The following is a 21331-nucleotide window of genomic DNA, read 5'->3' as shown; positions in this document are numbered from 1 at the left end:
CTGTGAGATTATAACCTGAGCCAAAGTTGGATGCTTAACCAACTGAGCCACCCAGGCGCCCCCTTAAGATAGCATTTTTTAACCTTTACAAAATGTTTATGGTTTGAACATTTATTCATCATGTTATTATATAAGGGCCTTCCTTTTCTACTGAAGTATAATTTACATATATAAAAGTGCAATAAGTAGTAAACGTGGTGCTCAATGAATTTTAAGAAACCAGCGCAAATCAAGAGAGAGAACACTACCGGAATCCCCTCACCCACCTACCTTGTGCTTCCTCACAGTCACTAGCCTCTCTCAAAGAAAACCACTATCCTGGCTTCTAATATCATAAACTATTTTGCATGGCTTTGAGATGTGTGTAAAAGGAATCATACAGTATCAGCTCTTTTGTATCCAGCTTGTTTTATTAAGTGACTGAGCCACCCAGGTGTCCCTGTTCAATATCATTCTGGTTTTACACATATTATTGTGTATAGTTGTAATTCTTTCATTTTCATTGCTTTGTAGCATTCCATTGTTTGAATATATCCAAATTTCCTTATTCCATTCCTTTCCAATGTAGATGTTGGGGTTTTTTTCTAGTTTTTGGCTTTTTTTGACTAATCATGTTAAGAACACTTCTGTACCTATCCTTCAGAGATCATAACTATTTTTTTTCTCTTGGTTATCAACTAGGGGTAGAATTTTTAGTTATATAGCACACTTATGGCCAACTTTAGTAGAAAAATGCCAGGTTTTCAAAATGGTTGTACTGATTTTCATTCCAAACAGTGTATGAGTTTTCTTGTTACTCCACATTCTCACTAACATTTGATATTGTTCGTCTTTTTAAATTTAGCCTTTCTGGTGAGCACATAGAGATATTTTATGGTTTTAATGTACATTTCTTTCATGAGCAGTAACATTGAGCTTATTTCATATATTTATTGGCCATTTGGAGATCCTCTTTTGTGAACTATTTGAGATTTTTTTTCTGTTAGGTTACTTGCTTTTTCTTGTTGATTTGTAGAAATTCTTTATGTATTATTTTTTTCTTTTTCTTCTTTATACATTCTTAATGAGCCCTTCGTCAGTTACATGTGTTGCAAATATACATTCTCCTATTTTTAGGTTTCTTTTCACATTCCTAATGGTGTTTTTCGATGACCAAAAATACTTAATGTAGCCTAGTTCATCTTTTTGTTCCTGTATGGTCGATTTTTTGTGTCTTTTTAAAGATAGTTTTGCATACTATAAAATCATAAAAAATATGCTTCTATGTTCTTACAACTTACAAATCTGAAATCCATCTGGAGTTGATTTTTTTGTATGTATGAGATAGAGGTCAAGATACCTTCTTTCTTCCACAAAGATATCTAATTGGCACCAAGTATTAAGTGACCATCCTCTCCCCACTCCACCACAGTGTCATCATTGTCATATATAACCATATATGTGGACTCTACACTCTCCTGTTCATTGGATCTATTTGTGTACGTCACATGATCTTGTTTACTGTACCTTTGTAATTAATACTAATTTCTGCTAATAAATACTAACACTAATATACTTAATACTAATATCCAGTTTTGCTCATCTTCTTCAAGATTGCCTTGGGAATTCTTGGCCCTGTACATTTTCATATAACTTTTTAGAACCAGCTTACCAATGTCCACAAAGAAATTAGTAGAATTTTTATTAAGATTGCATTAAATCTGTTAATTTGTGGTAGAAATGCCATCCTAAATATTGAGTCTTCCAATCTTTGAATGCCTTTAGGTCATCTTTAATTGCACTTGATAAAACTTTTACTGTTTTTAGATTCATTCCTTGGTGGGGCTTTTTGATGCAATATCAAGTGGTGACTTGTTTTTTATTTCATTTTGCATTTCTTTGTTGATGGTGTGTAAAAATACAATTAATTTTGTGTACTGATCTTGTATCCAGAAACCTTGCTATGTTCACTTATTAATTCTGTACTTTGTAGGCTTTTTTAAAATTTTCTATTTATACAACCATATAAAATTTTGGATACTAAAAGAGTCCTTCCTCCTTTCTGAGCCTTGTGAATTTTTTTCCTTACCTATATTGCACTAGGTTAGCTCTCCAGTACAACATTAAGTAAAAGTGGTGATGATGACACATGTCTTATTCCTGACGTCAGGGGAAATCTTTCAATAGTTTTTTTTCCCCTATTCTCAAGGGGAATTCTTCCAACAGACTAGTTTGTAGACACTCTTTATTAGCTTAAAGGAGCTCCTTCTATTCCTAGATTGCTAAGAGTTTTATCATGAGTGGGTGTACTTTGTCTTTAAGTTATTTATCTGTTGCATCTCTTCGCTTACTAAAATGAGCACTCCATGAAGTCTTCACTGTTGTAACACCAGCAACTAGAACAATGACTACTGAAAATGAATTAATGAACAAATGATTGACTGAAAGTAAAATCCCATTTAACTATTAGTATTTATATGAAACAAGGTCAGAGAATAAAATTTTACCACATTGCATTGTGAAAGAAATTCACTCTTGGAAACTTTCTTTCCCAAACATAATAGAAATAGAAATAAGAAAACACTTCTGGCAACTTATTTTTTTGCCTAATGCTGAATGTGGAAGATTGACTCTAGCCATTGCTCTCCTTCCTTTTTGTTTCTGAAATATTTGTCCTTTTCCCCTACGTGGGCATTTCCCACAGCTCACAGAAGAATGGCCACTACTTAAGCCAAAGAAAGTAGAACACAGGAGAAAGCTAAGGCCAAGGCTTGAAGGGATCTTGTTATCTGCATATGATATGAAAGCTTCCACACAACTTAGCTAGGCTTATCTAAAACCAATAAAGTCATTTTTTAGTGGGAACAGATGTAAAGTTTAATACTCCTAATCTTTCAAAAATTAGATATTGTAAAGTTTAATTGAATTATATTGTCTTTCTAAATATGTAATTCCTTATCCTATTAAAAATTCTATTTTATTCAATCTCAAAGGGAAGGAGAAAAATAGCACTATCATAATAGTAAGACTTTCTTTCAGGAAGAGGTTCCATCTTGTTTGATATATATTTAGTTTTCGAAGCATTTGTGGATTTTTTGAGAAGTAAAGAGATTAAGGAAATAAAATTATAGTTCCCTTCTAGTGAGCAGCACCACATTCTAGGTACTTAGCTAATCACTTTTCATGTACCTTCTCAATGAATCCTAGGAGTTAAAGATTATGTTACCCTGTTTCTAGATAAGAACATAGAAACTTAGAGGGGCCTAAGGTCATACAGCTAGTTAAGTGCCAAAAACAGTCTTAACTTTAGATCAGGCAGAGCCCAAGTCTTATGCATTAGATAAATTGCATTTTTAATATTTAATTGGCAATCCTTGATAAAGGAAGCTGAATGGCAAAAGGTTCCTTCCCCTTATCTATAGATATTTTAGGTTTGTATATTTCCCCAGATCATGGAGAATCAGCAGTCTTGGTAAATTCTAACTATATTACAGAATTAATTAACAATGTGAAGAGCAATATTATATCGAATTCGTAACTGATGATCTTATTTCTAAAATCCAAATTTGGTCAATGAATGATAGTTAAGGGCTCTGAATTTGGAGTTGTTTATCTGGGTTAGAATTTAGAGCCCATTATGGAAAGATCCCAAATTTCCATCAAATGATGAATGGATTAGAAAATGTGAGATATACATATATATGTATATGTGTATATATATACACACACATAAATATATATAACATATATATATATACAGAAATATATATATGAAATATATATATATATATATATATATATATATATATATATCCAGAATACTACTCAGCGATGGAAAATGAAATCTTGGGGCTCCTGGGTGGCTCAGTCAGTTAAGCGTCTGATTTTGGCTCAGGACATGATCTTGTAGTTCATGGTTCGAGCCTGCGTCAAGCTCTGTGCCGACACTCAGAGCCTGAAGCCTGCTTCAGATTCTGTGTCTCCTTCTCTCTCTGTCCTGCCTGCCACTAGCACACTTGCTCACTCACTCTCTCTCAAAAATAAATAAACATTAAAAAAAGAAAAGAAAAATATTGAAATCTTGCCATTTGCAACAATGTGACGGAACTGGAAGGTATTATGCTAAGTGAAATAAGTCAGTCAGAGAAAGACAGATACCATATGTTTTCACTCATATGTGGAATTTGAGAAACTTAACAGAAGACCATAGGGGAAGGGAAGGAAAAATAAGTTACAAACAGAGAGGAAGGCAAACCATAAGAGACTCTTAGATACAGAGAACAAACTGAGGGTTGATCAGGGTTGGGGGGTGGGGGAGAAGGGAAAATGGGTAATGGGCATTGAGGAGGGCACTTGTTGGGATGAGCACTGGGTGTTGTAGGTAAGTGATGGATCGCTGGAATCCACCCCTGAAGCCAAAACTACACTGTATATTAACTAACTTGACAATAAATTATAAAAATAAATAAATAAAATAAATTTCTAAATTAAAACAAAAAGAATTTATAGGTCAGAAACCAAAATTTGACCATGTTTTGTTGTGAAAGAAAATCACTCTAAAATACTAAGAATAATTAAAAGCTTCCTTTCCCAAAACAGAAATAAAAAAACAAAACAAAACAAAACAAAACAAAAAAAAAACTTCTGGCAACTCAATTTTTTGTCCAATGCTGAATGCTAAAGAATGTCTCTAGGCAGTTGCTCTCCTTCCTTTTTGTTTCTGAAATATTTGTCCTCTTTCCTTACTTGAGCACTTCCCACACCTCAAAATAAAAATGTCCAGTAAGAAACTGGCTTCTGTACCAACCTTGTCAGTGACTTGGGACAAATTATTTCACCTTTCCAAATATCAGTTTCCTTATTTGAAGAATAGAGTTAGTAGTAGCCCTTACCTCATAAGGTTGTAGTGAGAATTAAATGAGATGGTGCTTATAAAACAGTTAACACAATGCTTGACAAAAGGTAGAGTCTCAATCAATGATGATTTTAAATATCATGGCAGGAAAAATTGAAGATAAAATACTGAAAGATAAGTTATTTAAATAGATACAAAATAAATAATAATTTGCACTAACTTTATTAGATTTCAGCATAGTTTTGTAACAATTTAAGAAATGACACTTAAAATTGGGGAATTTGACTTCTAGTTCTCTCTTCCTCCAGTTCTAACAAAGGTGGGCAAAAGTCAGGAGATAAAAGGGTGACAAGAGCCCAGGACAGCCCATCACAGCTATGTTTGAACTGCTTTTTATCGTAATGTTTAAAGTAATAAGCAATAGACATTTATTCTCAATATAATTCTGATATAAAATATACCCAAAGTAGGATTAAGTGAAATCAGATAAGAAAGAGTTATAAAGAAAAAGGGAAAGGCATATATTTATGCCTACTATGAATTTATATAAATCTATCAAAGGGCAGACATCATTTGTCTAATACCTGCATGATTCAAATGTATAAATATTTTAATAGCAGATTTCACCATGGTATTCAGGAAAGAACAACAAATGCCTGAGCTATCTTTCCAAAGCTACCTTTCCACTGTCCTGATAAATAAACTTTGTGTAAAATCCAGGTAGAAAAAGGAGCAAAGGAGAGATGACAAGAAAGGTGCAGGAAAGATAGGTTACACGGGACAGGGAATAGAGATTTAAAGCAGTAGGAGGAGTGACTTTTCATAATCTAGGAAATCTCATCTCCCTCTACCTACATTCACTGTATCCAGAGGAGGTGGAAGACAGAAACAAACTGATTACTGGGAAACCCCAAGAGACTTATGCCTTTTTTCAGTGTGGGACAGTAAAACTGCAATAAGTAACTGATTGTAATCTTCGCTAATATGGTATCCCGAGGACGTACAAAATGCTAAGCAAGAGGAGAGTCTCTTGGATGTAAGTAGAGATGTTTAATTGTGGTGAAACTATATGACATCATCCTTGTGTCCAAAAACAAAAACAAAAACGAAACAAACAAACAAAACATGTATTTAAGCATCGCCAGTCCCATGTAACAAATGTTTCTTCACCAGGGCCACCATATTTATCACGTAAAGGTAGCAGTACGCAAAACCCTGCAATGATTGGGGTCATCAGAGATTCTAAACCCTGACTCCATATTCCCATTCCTTTGCATTCCTCTCTAGAAGTCTTCCCCGAGCTGTAAAATAATCACTCAGAAACCCGAAGCTGGTGACTCATTAATCAGGCCAGTCAGTTAATTATGATGCCTCGGTCTTGGCATCTGCCACATAACATGCAGGTGACACCTTCCCCCACACTCTAATGCAGTATCATTGTGAAAAAAATAAAACGAAACTCAAGGAGACCTGAAAAAGACACAAGAAGAACAAGAGTAGGAAATAAAAAAAGAAAGGAAAAAGGCATTTTAGATTATCCAATATGTGCCAGGATTATAGTACCACTTCTTCTCAAAAAGAATAAAATAGGTATTGCGATCCATCTTTTTACCTATATAAATACAGACATTAAGGGGTTATGTGACTTGCCTACAATCACACAATTCAAATGTATTGGAACCTATAAATAAACTAAAGACTTCTCTGACTCTAAAAACTATCCTTGTTTCACTATATTGTGGCAACATGGGTGTGTGATGAAGAGGGAAAAAATTAGGGAAATAAAACATTAAATTTAAAGGTGCCCTTTACATATAAAGAAAAAAAGTTCCTTTATATTAGCGAGTATTTAATCATATGAAAGTGAAACTGAAGTCTGTCCTTGTTGAAGTATTATGTTATTCTATTCATCCTACATTGCTAATATTTGTTCTTCCTATATAAATTAGAACAAGGGGCTCCTGGGTGGCTCAGTCAGTCGAGTGTCCAACTTCGGCTCAGGTCATGATCTTGCAGTCCATGAGTTAGAGCCCCTCTGTGCTGACAGCTCAGAGCCTGGAGCCTGCTTTGGATTCTGTGTCTCCCTCTGTCTCTGCCCCTCCCCAATCACACCCTGTCTCCCTCTCTCTCTCTCTCTCTATCTCTCTCTCTCTAAAGCTTTCTCTCTCTCTCTCTCAAAAATAAATAAAAAAATTGTTTTTAATTAGAATGAGTGTGCAGCCTCATACTACACCTTTATCTTTAGTAAGTCACTTTCTTTGCCCAGTAAATCATAGGACCTGATTCTTTTCCTGCCAATGGACTCTGCCTTCCTTCTCTTGCAAAAATGAATAGAAGAACAGTAGTAACAGGCACAGGGCTTGGTTGGCTGGGTCAGAGCAGCAGTGCACCCTCTATCTTTAGCCTGTAAGGCACCATGGAAACCTGTCATATCAGAAAAATGAAATTTTTGAAAATATGAGAGAAGATTTTCTCCACACAGAGAGGACATCATTTGAAGAACCTACTATTCTATATTCTAGGAGTTTATTAGATTCAGTGTTGTGGCTAAAATTTCAGTGTGGTTGCATAACTTTGTGATGATTAATATCATCTTATGATATGCCGGGAAAGTGGTGAGGCACCTTAAAGTGCTCTCATGTCATGCTTCAGTGAAGAAACAAAGAGAGTCCCATCCCCCTCAAGAAAACTGTGGAATTTCCCACACTCAGCTAAACTGCTGGTCAGGGAAAATAGAGGAAATAAAACATGACTAAAAAGGAAGAAATCAGAGGAATAACAACAGGGCTGACTCTCAAGGAAATAGGAGTTTCTTTTTGTTGTTGTTAATGTTTATTTATTTTGAGAGAAAGAGAGCATGTGTGCAAGTGGGGGAGACACAGAGAGAGAAGTAGAGAGAATTCCAAGCAGGCTCCACAGGGTCAGCACAGAGCCTGAGATGCGGGACTGATCTCATGAACCCGAGAAATCCTGACCTGAGCTGAAATCAACAGTCTTATGCTTAACCGACTAAGCCACCCATGTGCCCCAGAAATATGAGTTTCTTGATGGAAAGTCTGCTTCCAGGAACTTGAGAAAAAGGTCAAGCATGAGAAACATGAGTCCACCAAGCTTGGCTTGTTTTACTATGACTTCATCACTTCTCAGCCTCTTTCCTTCACTTTCATCCTTTCTCCCTTCTTCCCTTCCGCTTTCTCTAATTTACCCAATAACAATTCCTACATTTCCTTTTTTCCCCCTTGTTTATGCCATATTTTTCATTACATACTGAGTAGCTTCTTCTCAGAGCTAATGAGGAACCCAAATAAATTATAGAATTATTCCTTTGTGACTATGATGTCACAACCTATATCAGAAAGACCTACTGCTAGAGCTCTGCCACTCATTTCTTTACTCATATTCCCTTAATTCAATTTCCTACTCATCCCTCCATTTCCTCCAAACTACAGGTTAATACAAATACAATAAGAGAGTTCTAATGTCCTTGGGAATGGTTGTGTATTTCCATTTTGCAGTGATTTTATACCTATGTCTTATGTTGAAAAACTTTTAAAAGAGCTTTGTCACAGTCTCTTGTTGTTCCCCAAATAACAGGTTTTCCTTTGCTACATTCATGTTCAAGCCTTATATGTATCTAAAAGAGTATAAATGGTCTTCTAAGTACATATATGTGTGTATATAATTGGATGGATGGATGGATGGATGGATAAATAGGCAATTTATATAGATAGGCAGACAATCATTGCAACTGGGATTAACTGAATAATCTTTTTTCCTCCAAAGGAACTGAAGAAGAAGATGAAGGGGATGACCATCTTCTGGGGTCTGTGGATGAGTTTTGGTGGTTTCCTCATATGTGGAGCCATATGCAACCCCACCTCTTCCATAATGAGTCATCTTTGGTGGAGCAAATGATTCTCAACAAAAAATTTGCCTTAGTAAGTAACTCTCAATCAAAAAATTTGTCTTAGTAACTCTTTTGAATATTACATTGAGCTAGTATACACTGACATTAGAACAAGTTGGTATTTTAGCCTTTCAGTATGTGACTTTTGAATTTGTATGGGATGCTCAGTACTATGCCTAATACTTTGAGGGTTCTAATTTAGGAAAAACTTCACAAGACACTCTAAGACTTACCTACTAGACAGTTTAGTCAGAGCTCATAAGACATGGCTCTCTGTCCAGAAGGAGCTTCTTGCTATATCAGGAAGGCAAAATATGCACACAAAACAATTTTCCAACAAAATGAGATATTCCATAACCTACTACTAAACTGTACAGATATAAGAACCCACAGTTCAGAGGAATAAGTGTCATTGGGAGTGGCCAGGAAAATGTACTTGTGGAAACAGGACTCTAGGTACACGTGAAATAAGAATAAAATTTACGTGCCAGGAAGCACTGGAGTGTAATGAGGCTGAGGGAAAAGATCATGTAAGGAGACCATAATGTGGGCACTAGGTAATGAAGACTGAGTCAGAAAGGTAATGGAAATGGGAGGAAAACCATTTAAACACATTGCAAACATATATGTTATAGTGATGGAACATTCACTTGACTGGTACACTGTTTTCTACTGAAGGCTTTCTGCTTCCTGACAGGGAAATTTACAGTAGAAGTTCTAATAAGTACAGTGTATGTGAAAATGTGCTGTAAGCAGCAGGGATGGTATATAGTGATTAACAACCCAATATAGCATGTTTGTTTCTGTGAATAATACTAATGGCACACAAACACATGGAGGACTCCAGATAGGCATTTGTCTGTTTACCCAGCATTCTCACACCGTGGGCAGGGAGTGCCTTGGGGTAGGAACTATATTCAGTTCATCACGGCATGGCAGCTCCTATATCATGAAGGTACTCAATAAGTATTTGTAGCACAAGATCAAGGCAACAGAAATTATCATTCAAAAAGGATTTGAAATGTAATATATTTTTATCTATTATAGCATTTTTTATTTCCAAACCATAAAGCTGATATTACAAAGTTCATAAATTATTTATATTGAGAATAATTCTAAAACCATCATATCATGTTCCTAAGCAAATCCTACTAATTGTAGACTTATCCCAGTGTGTAAAATGAATTAAAATACACAATGCTGGTTAATTTAAATATGATTTTGAAAAACTTAAAATATAATTGCTCCCTTGACAAACAGAAATGTTTTACCAGAGATTTAAAGTTCTAACCCCATAACTAGAAATGATCGATTTCAAATACAACTGCTCAACTTCGAGGCTTTTCCACATATATGCCTTTCTCATCATTATAGTCCTTAAACAGTATAGTTCCCAACATTGTATGTTCTTAAACATTATAGTTCTATTTCTTAACATATTTCACCCTGAAATGACATAAGAGATTGTGGTTGTCAAGGGTTATGTCTCCCTTTGCCGGCCACCTGACCATACAACTGTTAGCTTTTTGGCCACTTAGAATTTCAGAGTACGGACACTCACTTATCATAGAGCGTATTCTATGTAAACTGCTGGAGCCAGGATGTTCAGGTAATTGATCCACATGGTACCTTACTTAAAGGTGCACAATAAAAAGTAAGAATTTATAAAATATATTTTTCTATTGAGGATATAGAAGGCCAAACACTTTATGGATAGCATTAGAAGCCCATATTTGTCTTTGAACTTCAGTGACTGCCCAAAATAGATACGCAGCTGCAGGTGCACGATGGGCATGCACTGATATTTTGTCAAGAAAATGAGAATAGTGTCCTCCATATTGATATTGTGAAAATGTTCTGACAGAATTTTCAAACTCTTGTGAGATGAAGAGCCTCCTTTATCCCCCTAGAATATAAACAGAAATGGCAAACAGCATGTAAGAGTGTGTAAACATTGTCACACTTTTTAATGGAGAGCACTAAAAATCCTATCGCGATGCAGCAAACATTAATTCTATCATCTTCAAAAGTCTAAGACTTGCTGATATAAGCAACATTAACCAGCATGAGAGGATGTGAAGAAGAAAATTACTTTTATTCTTTAATCTGTGGAGAAAGAAAGGAAATGGTGAAAGAAGAAATACATACAGTAAAAGAAAGTATTAATATAAGATTAAAAAGGAGAAGTAAGCAGGAAGGTTTTTGTTCTTTGTTGTTTTTGGTAGCTTTCAAAAAACTAGTTTATCAAGGAAAATGTGATGAACATGACATTAACTGCTATCTATATTCCTCTGCAGCTACATAGTATCTAAACAATAGTATTCTATTATTACTTGAATGGATGGATCACTGAATGTTATGTTTGTATTAAAACAAGTGTAAATACTTGAAAGTACATATAATGAGAACAGACATGCACAGGAATTATATATATTTTTTTAGAATTCTCAACTAAAAAGCATCATGAATTGAATAATTCAGAACTGAAATTTGGTCATTCTTAACCTCCTCACTCAAGTGCCAAGCAAAGGACATTTTCTTCAAAATTTTTTTCCTAAGTACAGGTTAACAACCCAAATTACAATCCTCAAAGCAGCAGAGAACAGTCATGAAGGATCTTCAGAAATAAGGCCAAATATGTTCTTTAATATTTAATCAATTATAGGACCCATGGATTTTTTTTTTGGGGGGGGGGGGGTGGGGAGTCAGCAAAGGACAGATAAGAAAAAAGACAAATCCAGGACCAGTCCCACCCAGCCATAATCCCAAGAAAGAGAATATATATATATGTAAAGCAATTGAGAACAGTGATTGGCACCTCACAAACAGTGATGGCAGCTGTTGTTTCGATTATCATTCCACTCACTATCAGAAAACTGCCATCTTCAAATTTTGCCTAGGCTCCTGGGAGGCATTTAGAGTGACAGGTGAGAGGAACCAAAATCCTCAAGTTTAAAAGCTTATTCTGAATTGCTATGACATTTGGCTAATGTGAATTCTACACATTTTCTAAACATGTGTTAACTCTTCTACTTCCCATCAAGGCATTAGGGTTACAAAGAAGAGGCTTTGCTGCTAAATTTAAAGAGGTAATGAGAAAAGGGTTTTCGTTTTTTATACACTCCATATTATTTCCTTTAATTCTTATAGCAATCCTGAATTGTAATTATATTCATTCTCACTTTATAGAAAAGGAAACTGAAAATCAGAGAAATACAGTGATTCACTCAGGATTATAAAGCTTCGTGGGGGTAGAATTAAGACAAGAAATCCAGGTCTTCTAAAATGGCATATATTGTAACCGCCCAGGCTTTCTCACTAGCCTCTCAACCCAGTTCGAAGGAGTAAGTCTAGATTTCCCTTCTGTCTGGTAATCCAAAAGAATATTTGATAATTCTGATAACATAAAGGAAATTGAAAACTAGAGGTGGAACTCATAGGGCAACTTTTTCCTGAGGTTCCCAGAGGTCCCCTAAACTAAGATAGGCAGTTTCTAAAATGTTGGGAAAGGAGACAACTAAATCTGAGGACCTTTCCACGTGAATGAGTTTCTTTTGTCATCTATAGATAGAAAGACTGCTTTAATTCAATGGAAATTATTCTAGAGGAAGTTTTGCCTCAACTACCAACTCACTAGATGAAACAAGGAAAAGCTTAACCTGTGCTAACAGTGCATTTCTAAACTGGGTGGCATCCTGCTTTTCTCCACCAGCTTAGAGGCTCTGAATTTAAAAATCAGCATTTGTGTTTCTCCCAGTGAAGGAACTGAAAGAACATACAGAGAAGCAATGTGCTGGCCTGGGAGCAAATGGGTATTCAGACAAGACTGGAGCTCATGGATAAAATTCAATATTCAAATGAACGATTGAGTTAGAAAACATTTAAAGTATGTTTCCAACTAAGAGAATCTGAGACTATGATGTAAAGCCCTTTTGTCTGAGCGTTCTCTATCACCATCTATAACCAAATACCTGTTATTTTCATTGGGTTTTAGCAAATACATCTGATCTATTATCCTTTTGCACAATTGGACACTTCTGTCTCACAAGGGAATTTGATGTCCATTTTAATTTAGCTTTGAAAGCTCTAATAGCTTATTATGGAAGGTCAAGTAAATCCTTTAGGCAAACTTGCATTTGATGATTACAGCCACCAGGAAATACAGCTCTAGAGGCTGATTAGAAAATATTTTTAGTTGTCAAATATGGGCTGCTTCAGGTATTAAAATGAAATGTAAACAAGGGTGGTTTTTTTTTGCACGATACCCATATCTGAAGCAAGGATTAATTATAACATTTGTTAATGATCTACAACACAGTTGGAAATATCTATTGTACAGAAGTGCCTGGGTGGCTTAGTTGGTTAAGTGTCTGACTTCGAATCAGGTCAAGATCTAACCTGTCAAGAGTTCAGGCCCCATGTCAGGCTCAGATCCTCTGTCCTCCTCTCTCTCTCTGCCCCTCTCCTGCCTGTGCTCTCTCTTTCTCTCAAAATAAATAAAATAAACAGTTTTTTTTAAATCTGCTATAAAGTATCTATTGTACAGCTTTTAAAATTGGACAAAATTCCATTTAATGAGTAAAATAATATTGCATTTAAGCCTCAAAACAATCATCAATATGTATATACTTTCAATTAAAGAATTAGAGCTAACATTTTTGATAAATTATGGTGGCTTAATTTTTAATGAAAAAATAATTAGTGGAAATTTTCATCAAAGAACTCATTGCCAATATCAGATGACACTTAACACTGTAATAGACAATTGTTATTAAAATTAGTAGTAGTAGAACAATGTTTCTAATCCTGAAAACATAAAATCTTGCCAAGTATTGTACTTTTTGACTGCATTATCATTACTCTTCAAATAATGTCCTTTGCCTTTGCCCCCTTCTTTTCCAAGTTCAGCAGAACTGCTAATTCACATTAGCTGAAATGTCTCTTGTCACAACTTTTTAGATTAGTGAGCACATTAACTTTTGTAATATGGAAATAAAGATTATAGTATCAAAATGTAATTTAAAATATATTTAAAGACTTGCTGGCTTAAGGAATATATGATAATCTTTTAATTAGTTTGCTTGCCAGCTAGAGAATGAATGAATTCTATCATTTTTACTTCAATGAAGCACTTCGTAAAAGGACACATTCGATTTTTACTTTATTGATATTGAAAACAAAGCACAGTTCTTGTGGTCCTAATAGAAATAGAGTTCAAATCAGGATGTGAAAGTCCACTTGGAGCTGGTAACCACTTCTTCAGTTACCCAAGTAGCACAGTTTTAAAAAGACACTAGCCATTATTCAGAGCATGATGACCAATATGGTGAAGTCTATAATTTACTTCATAAAAAATAATGGCTGAAGGAACTTGGTAAGGCCAAGAGACGGAAGAGGAGACCAAAGGATGTATTATCAGGACAAATATTCAACTTAAAAGTTCGAGGATGGCCATCTCAGTGATTCCAATATCGAAATGTGTCAGTGCTACCACCCTTACCCCCACTACCACCTCACATCCTCCCCCAGGATCCCCCAAATCTCCCAACTGCTCAACAACTAAAGGGGCCTGGCTCAGAGTCTCCAGCATCTATCTCCAGCTCGACCGCTGACGACAGTTTTCTGAATGATAGTGGTACAGCATGCCGGCTGGTAAATATTTTGAATATTACTCCTGAGTATAATCAATCAATTATATGATTTAGAAGGAACTTAAATAAGTACATTCAGAAAGGAAGCCATAGGAGAGGGAATACAATCCTATATATTCAGGTAGCGTTTTTCTTCTAATCTAGGTTCTTTACCTAGAATGGTGATTGACACCTCATAGGTGCTCAATGTTTGGTAGATGAAAACATAATAAATAAATATTTCTTCCAGATCTTAAGATTTTATCATTACTGTTTAAAAATGTAGGTTTTATTGTTATTTGGGTATGGTGAGCTCATCAGATCAGGAGACGACCGCAATTGAAAAGCTGGTTTGTTACTCAAAGTTTCCAAAGAGGAGAGAGCACACCACACCATCCACGCCCCATGGTGTAGCACTAGAGTCAGTAGAGAGAGTACGGGGAATCCTGTAGTTCCTACAGGAAAGGCCAGACAAGGCATGGTAAACAGGTTTCTAATTGTGTTATACCTGGTCCTGAGATGATTAGGGAAGGGAGGTAGCTCCTCAGCTTAAGAAGGAAGTGATTGTGGGGCACCTGGGTGGCTCAGTTGGTTAAGCATCTGACTTCAGCTCAGGTCGAAATCTCACGGTTCATTAGCTAGAGCTAATTAGGTGAGTTAGAGCCCTGCTTTGGGTGAGCCCCTCTTCTCTCTCTCTCTCTCTCTCTCTCTCTCTGCCCCTCCTGGGATTCTCTCTCTCTTTCTCCCTCTCTCTGCCCCTCGCTCACTTGCACCCTTTCCTCTCAAAGAAAACAAAAAACAAAACAAAAGCCAAAAAAATGGAAGTGGTTGAGAGTAGGGACCCTGAACAGGTTGGTTTACATTTGAAGAGCATGCTCTTGGATAGGTGTTTAACTGTCTCTAGGAACTGGATAGCCCTGGGAGAGGCTGTCTTTCCCGGGTCAGCAAGGTCTCAGATGTCAGAGCATCAGAAATACAGAAAATAAAAAGGCATGATTAATACAGTTACATATACCTCTAAGTTATGTATCTTGAAGCATTCCATAGGTTTTCAAATCCCCTCATCATTCCAGTTGCCATAATTGTACAACATCTAACTTGCCATTCTCCTTCCATATATATGTTGCCCCGTGTGACCATTATCAGAACAGAAAACAGTACAATATTTTTCCTTTATGTACTTTACTTCTATTTATGTAGCCAAGAGCACATTTTTTTAAAACCATCATATCCCACCTGTGTCTGCCAGACCTTCTGCCCATGAGCTATTTATTAAGCCTTCAGGTAATTGTTTTTGTCCAATAGCTTTTGTAAACTGAATGCTAGCTTTGCGATTAAAACTCCCCCTTTAACATTTCATATCTGTCATGTGTTCAGTGTTTCAGTATATCACCATACTTGTAAAGATTGATTCTGTTATTTAACATCATTACTTGTGTCCTAGTTTTGTGTCATCCATATATCTTACAAGTCTACTTTATCGGTATGACTTTTGCATCTTCATCAAGTTGTTGATCAAGTTGAACAGGCTCAGAAGAGCACGTCTTAAAGGAATTAAGAGTCTACAAGTTTTATTATTTCTAATTCCCTTAAGACATGCTCTTCTGAGCCTGGAAAATATTGAAGTACTTTAGTTCATTATAGTTAACAATTTAGTTCCTCATGTCTTTTATTCTAATATTATGTTGATACCATCATACGTATTTTGAAGAGTGGTTCTCTTTGATAGGGAAAGTAGAATCAGAAGAGATATTGGGCATTTCTGCTTTTCTTCCCCAATCATCAAAATTTTTCAGCCTCCTCCTTTCCAACTGTGAACATGGAATTAAATTCTTTGTGTATCTTTTGCTGATTAGAGTTGTTTTTAATTAGCAATTTATGGAAAATAAACTTATTTTGAGCTTTAGCCTCCTTCATTTTTTTTTACCATTTTTATTTATTTTGTTTTGTTAGTTGTTTTTGTCTTTGGTTATTTGCACTTGCTTTCATCTCATGTACCTGTTTTAAGCCTTGGTGAATGTGAGGGCCCTATAAGTAGTTTCTTTAAATAATAGCTAGTATTACTGACCCTTCATTATGTGTCTAGAACTCTTAATTAATAATCTTATTTTTTCTTTTATTAATCATATTTAATTCTTGTCTCAACCCTTCTGACCTCAGCTCTATTTTATAGAACACAAAAATATGATATTTGAAGGGGTTTATTTAGTAATTACTCCCATCCACAAAGCAAAGCCACAGTTCTGGCACTCGAATTCAGAGATTTCTGACTCTTAATCACGATGGTAAACAGATGTTTTCTTCCTTGTTTTGAATAATTATAATTCTCTAGGACACATTACATTTTTTGAATCCCCGATCCTTCTTCAGCTATACTCCTTTAATGTATTCCTAGTGTATATTCCTTTAGTGTACCGTTTCACCTTTTTCTATCAGAATGTTTTAAAATCTGCTATCCTAAACTGAAATTTCACATCTAATTATTTTCAGAATTACATATTTTAAGCATTTTGAACCCCAAGATGACATTGTCATCTCCTTCCCAGAGTTCAGTCACTTCCACATAGACTGTAGAATCTGAGAATATTAGGGGTGCCTGGGTGGCTCAGTCAGTTGAGCGTCTGACTCTTCATTTCGGCTCAGGTCATGATCCCAGGGTCATGGGATCAAGCCCTGCATCAGGTTCTGCACTGAGCATAGACCCTGATTAATATTCTCTCTCTCTCCTCCTCTGCCCCTCTCCCCAGCTTGTTCTCTCTCTCTCTCTCTCTCTCTCTCTCTCTCTCTCAAACAAACAAAAATCAGAGTATATTAGAGTGGGAATGTTGAGGATGGAGAGAAGCAGAAAGACTGGAGGTAAGTAGACAAATTGGATTACTATGGAAATAATTAAAGAAGAGGACATAAAGAACAGCTTTAAAACTAACAGCAGAAGTGAAATTATAAAGGAGAGAAATGTATAAACTATTTCTGAAATAGAATCAATAGGTCTTCTTATTGGATGGATGATGAGGAAGCCAGAGGCGATAACAAGTCAAAAATAACATCAAGGTTTGAGCCTCCCAATTTTCTATCTGTGTATACTTATTTAAAGTATGTAGGTATGAACTGCTGCTTTTCCTTAGAAGCTCTGTATACCCCCTCCTACCCATTCTACAGATGCACACCTTTTTTTTTTTCTTATTTAGATACATCATTACACTTTTGAAAGTGGTTTTGATTACATCAGGAACTTAGAATCCTTTTCGTTGTAAATTCCTTTCCAGATTAATTTTTTCCATTCTATAGGAAGATTTCATGCTCCCTGATAAGCTGGAGAGTATAGAAAACTATTCTTCAATTCCTTTCCTTTATTTCTCTAGAGACAAAAAAAATTCTACACTGCATCTCCAGCACATGTACGGTAATTTAAACTGGTTTTGTAAAAAGAAAGATAAATTTAGTACATGTCCTACATGAAAATAGTCCCGCACTGCCCAAATTTATTTGGGCACAAAATGAACTAAAAGCCTTTATGAAATCTCCAAGAAACTCTTTGTGGTGAGCTGGAGTCAGATGCAGGGATGGAGCTGGGGAAAGGTTTATTTCCAGATCCATGCATGCTGCTACTAAATTTTGACTGCTCCTTCCTTTTTGAGTGCCTTGCATTTAGTTAAAATGGAAGAAGCATTTGTTTTCTGAGAGGTTATCATAAACATGGCAGAGATGGAAGTGATGGCAAAAGAAGACATGACAGTAAGGTCCACACACATGCTAACCCTTCATCCGCTTTGGCCTTTTCACGTCTCCCCCTCCATGTCCACAATCATTCAGCTATTTCCATGAGTTCTTTCTTTGCACCATATCCTGCTCCATTTCAGTGCTTTCGACCCCCACTCCACTTCCACATCTTTCACCCTACACCTAGATCCGTGCAGCAGCATCCAAACTCACCTCCTTAATTCCCCGTTCTGTTCAATTCATGCTCAAATCAGGGAATGCTGTGAAACTTGAAATTCTATTATGCTATTTCCCTACATGAAACAGAACTTTGCATTTCAATTAGAAAGCTTCCGGACTCTCTAGACAAAATGCAGGAAGAGAAATTTGAGTATCATGTATTTCCCAGACATTATGCTTAGTGCTTTTCACATGTCCTCAATTAATATCCTCACAACCACTTGTGAGGCTGATCATCCCCATATTGAAAATGAAGAAAGTGAGGTTCAGAGTGCTTATATAATTTTCCTTAAATCATATACCCATTGAAAGCTGAGAAGGGGTTTGACCCCAGGTCTTCCAAGCTCCAAAGCCCATGTAACCAGCATGGCTGGTATAACTGAAAATTGCCATGTAGTTGATACTGTTATTGACTGCTGTTACCAAAATATTACAATCAGAATGTTATTACTTCCCTAAAGAGCTATTTTAAACAAATTCAGAACGTTAAAATCTGATTTTTTACAATGTTTTTCATTTAAATAGATGTTTATATAATTTATGTAATTTCTTGTGTTTGGGCAACCAGCACCACGAGTGTGAACTGTCCTGGTGGCTATTATAAATATCAGAGGGTATGCAGTAGTTATAACAAAGAGCAATATCAACTTTTTTATTCTTTCTGGAATAATAAACTTCAATTAAAACTGGTACTAGGCATAATTAAAGATTCCTACTCTAATCAACCCTGTGTATGTTCAGAAAGATTAAATGTGTTTGCAAGTACCTTGGGAATTTGAGCCTGTCCCTGAATTGTTTATAGCTTTATCACCTCTCAAGGACCCAAAGGTCCACATAAAACTCATCACTTCAAACTCTGAGAAAGCTGGATTAAACTAAACCCTCTGATTCCTCTATTGTGTCTGTAGATCATTTTATTTTTGGTTATTTTGCTACAGCATTAAAAAAAAATCTTCATAAATTCATTTTTTTATATTTCTACAAACCCCTCCGTGTGTTTACTTAAAGAAATTGCAGCAGTTCAAAAAACTCCGCCTGGCCTGTGTAAGGTACAAGTGTTTACATCATTCCTTTGAGTATTCTCACAAAAGTACACCCCTTAGTGGCATGTTGACTTATGAAACACTCAACAGTGATATGAGGACACTTCACAAATTCTGAAGGGAACTCAAAGAGAGGAAAGCAGCATGCTCTGTCAAATAGAAACTTACCTGAAATAGATTACACCATTATTAGGGAAGACTAGAAAAAATTCTGTCCCCCCAAATCATTCCTTCTTAGAAGCTACCAGTGAAAATGAAGTTTAAATTTCAGTATTGGTGCTGAATTATTACCTTAAGTTTTGTCACTGGAATTTCTTAATGCATTTGGCATACTAAATTTCATTTCAGTTTTTCAACTAAGTTGTTAACTTGGACTAATGCCTGAAGGGGAGTATGTGATGTCAAGGAGGGTTTTGCTCATAATGTTATTATAACCTTATCAAATTTATGGTTTGCCAAGAGTATTTTTACCTCCCATTTTATCCATAATATCAATTACTTTTCCAGAAAAAAATATATAGTTTTTTGTAAAACATTTTTTAGATAAGATTGATAGTGATAGTGTACCTTCTTTAGGAATATCTCTTCTTAAATAAGAATTCTGAAGAGGTTTTTTAAAGAGTAGAAGTGATGTGGAAGGATTCTTAGTTTACCTCTCTTTCCTTGTCTTTTTGTTGCTTAAAACAGAAAGAGAATATGTGGCTCGGTCAGTTGAGCATCTCACTCTTGATTTTGGCTCAGGTCATACATCAGACTCTGCTGAGTGTGAAGCCTGCTTAAGATTCTGTCTCTCTCCCTCTCTCCCTCTGCCCCTCCCCCTGCCTCTCTCTCTCTCTCTCTCTCTCTCTCTCTCCCCCTCTCTCCATCCCAAGGGAAATAAAAGAGAATATTAACAAAATGAAAGGAAATTAAATAGTAATTGACCAATAATATTGTTTATGTTATATCTGTCATTGTATACAACTCTTCGTAATTAATTTTATTACCCCTACTCAGCAAGCAAGGGAAGTGAGGCTTGGTGAGACCTGCCCAAGTTCCTAAAACTAATGAAGGGCAGCACTAAAGTTGAGCCAAGGACTCCTATATCTGTACTTCCTCCAGGATACCATACTTTCCCTATCCCTGAGATTGTCTGGTAGACACCAACCATTTCACTGTCATGGATTTCAGTATCTTTAAATATGAGAAGAATAAGATTATTTTCTCATGATGTAGTTGATGAAACACTATATATTCCTTTCCAGAGCTGAGTAACTTCACAATAATAAGGTCATACTTCCAATTTATTGAGTTACTATAATGTCACTCCATTTCACAAGGTTTCATTATTAACACCTTTAACACTTTAATCCAAAGACTTGTGTTTCTGTAGGCATGCGTCTTTCAGATCCAAACTATGAGACAAAGAATATCACTGTCCTGGGGTTTCTGGACCCAGGGAAGCTCATGTAGGCTTTGGTGTCCAGAGTTTTTATTGGGGTTTCATTTCATAGGCATGATTGATTAAATCACTGGCCATGTGATTGAACTCAATCTCCAGTTCTTCTCCCCTATCTGGAGGTCAGGCCAATATTATCCGGATCAAAGCCCCTCCCCTCTAATACATGGGTGGCCTTTCTGGTGTGGCCAAACTCCATTCTGAATCATCTTGTCAGCCTAAGCTCAGATAGGGTCTCAGGGGCCCACCATCAATAACAAAGACATTCCTATCACTCAGGAAAATTTTAAGGATTTCAGGCTTATCTCCCAGGAACCAGGGATGATGAAGACCAGCCAAATTCTTTATTATACAACAGCTGACAACAGAGGATAAATTTAAACTCTTAAACCAAATGTATTAAAAACAACATGATGACCACAGCAGAGTTTTCACATACCAACCAGCAAGCAGAAATTTATATGATGAATTTAATAATACCATATAAAAAAAACTTAGAAATAAATTTATTGGCCAAATCTATAAAAATTAACCAAATTT

The 21331-nt window shown here is 35.9% G+C and overlaps 1 protein-coding gene and 1 long non-coding RNA gene across 4 annotated transcripts in view; one reads left to right on the top strand and one right to left on the bottom strand.

Annotated features, from left to right (window-relative positions):
• LOC131507158 (uncharacterized) overlaps positions 1-21331 on the bottom strand; it is a 237990-nt gene that overhangs the window by 96397 nt on the left and 120262 nt on the right. The window lies entirely within an intron of this gene.
• The window catches only part of LOC131507156 (bifunctional heparan sulfate N-deacetylase/N-sulfotransferase 3), a 185266-nt gene that overhangs the window by 63411 nt on the left and 100524 nt on the right, over positions 1-21331 (top strand). For both annotated transcript variants that reach the window (XM_058721523.1, XM_058721522.1), the window contains one exon: positions 8618-8772. In XM_058721523.1, coding sequence (XP_058577506.1) covers positions 8689-8772 — 84 coding nt within the window. In that variant the 5' untranslated portion in view covers positions 8618-8688. The remainder of the gene's footprint in view (positions 1-8617; positions 8773-21331) is intronic.

This window comes from Neofelis nebulosa, chromosome 3 (assembly GCF_028018385.1).
Source record: "Neofelis nebulosa isolate mNeoNeb1 chromosome 3, mNeoNeb1.pri, whole genome shotgun sequence".
Lineage (NCBI taxonomy): Eukaryota > Metazoa > Chordata > Mammalia > Carnivora > Felidae > Neofelis > Neofelis nebulosa.
Note: the sequence above shows the minus strand (reverse complement) of the source record. Positions and strands in the feature narration are given on the sequence as shown.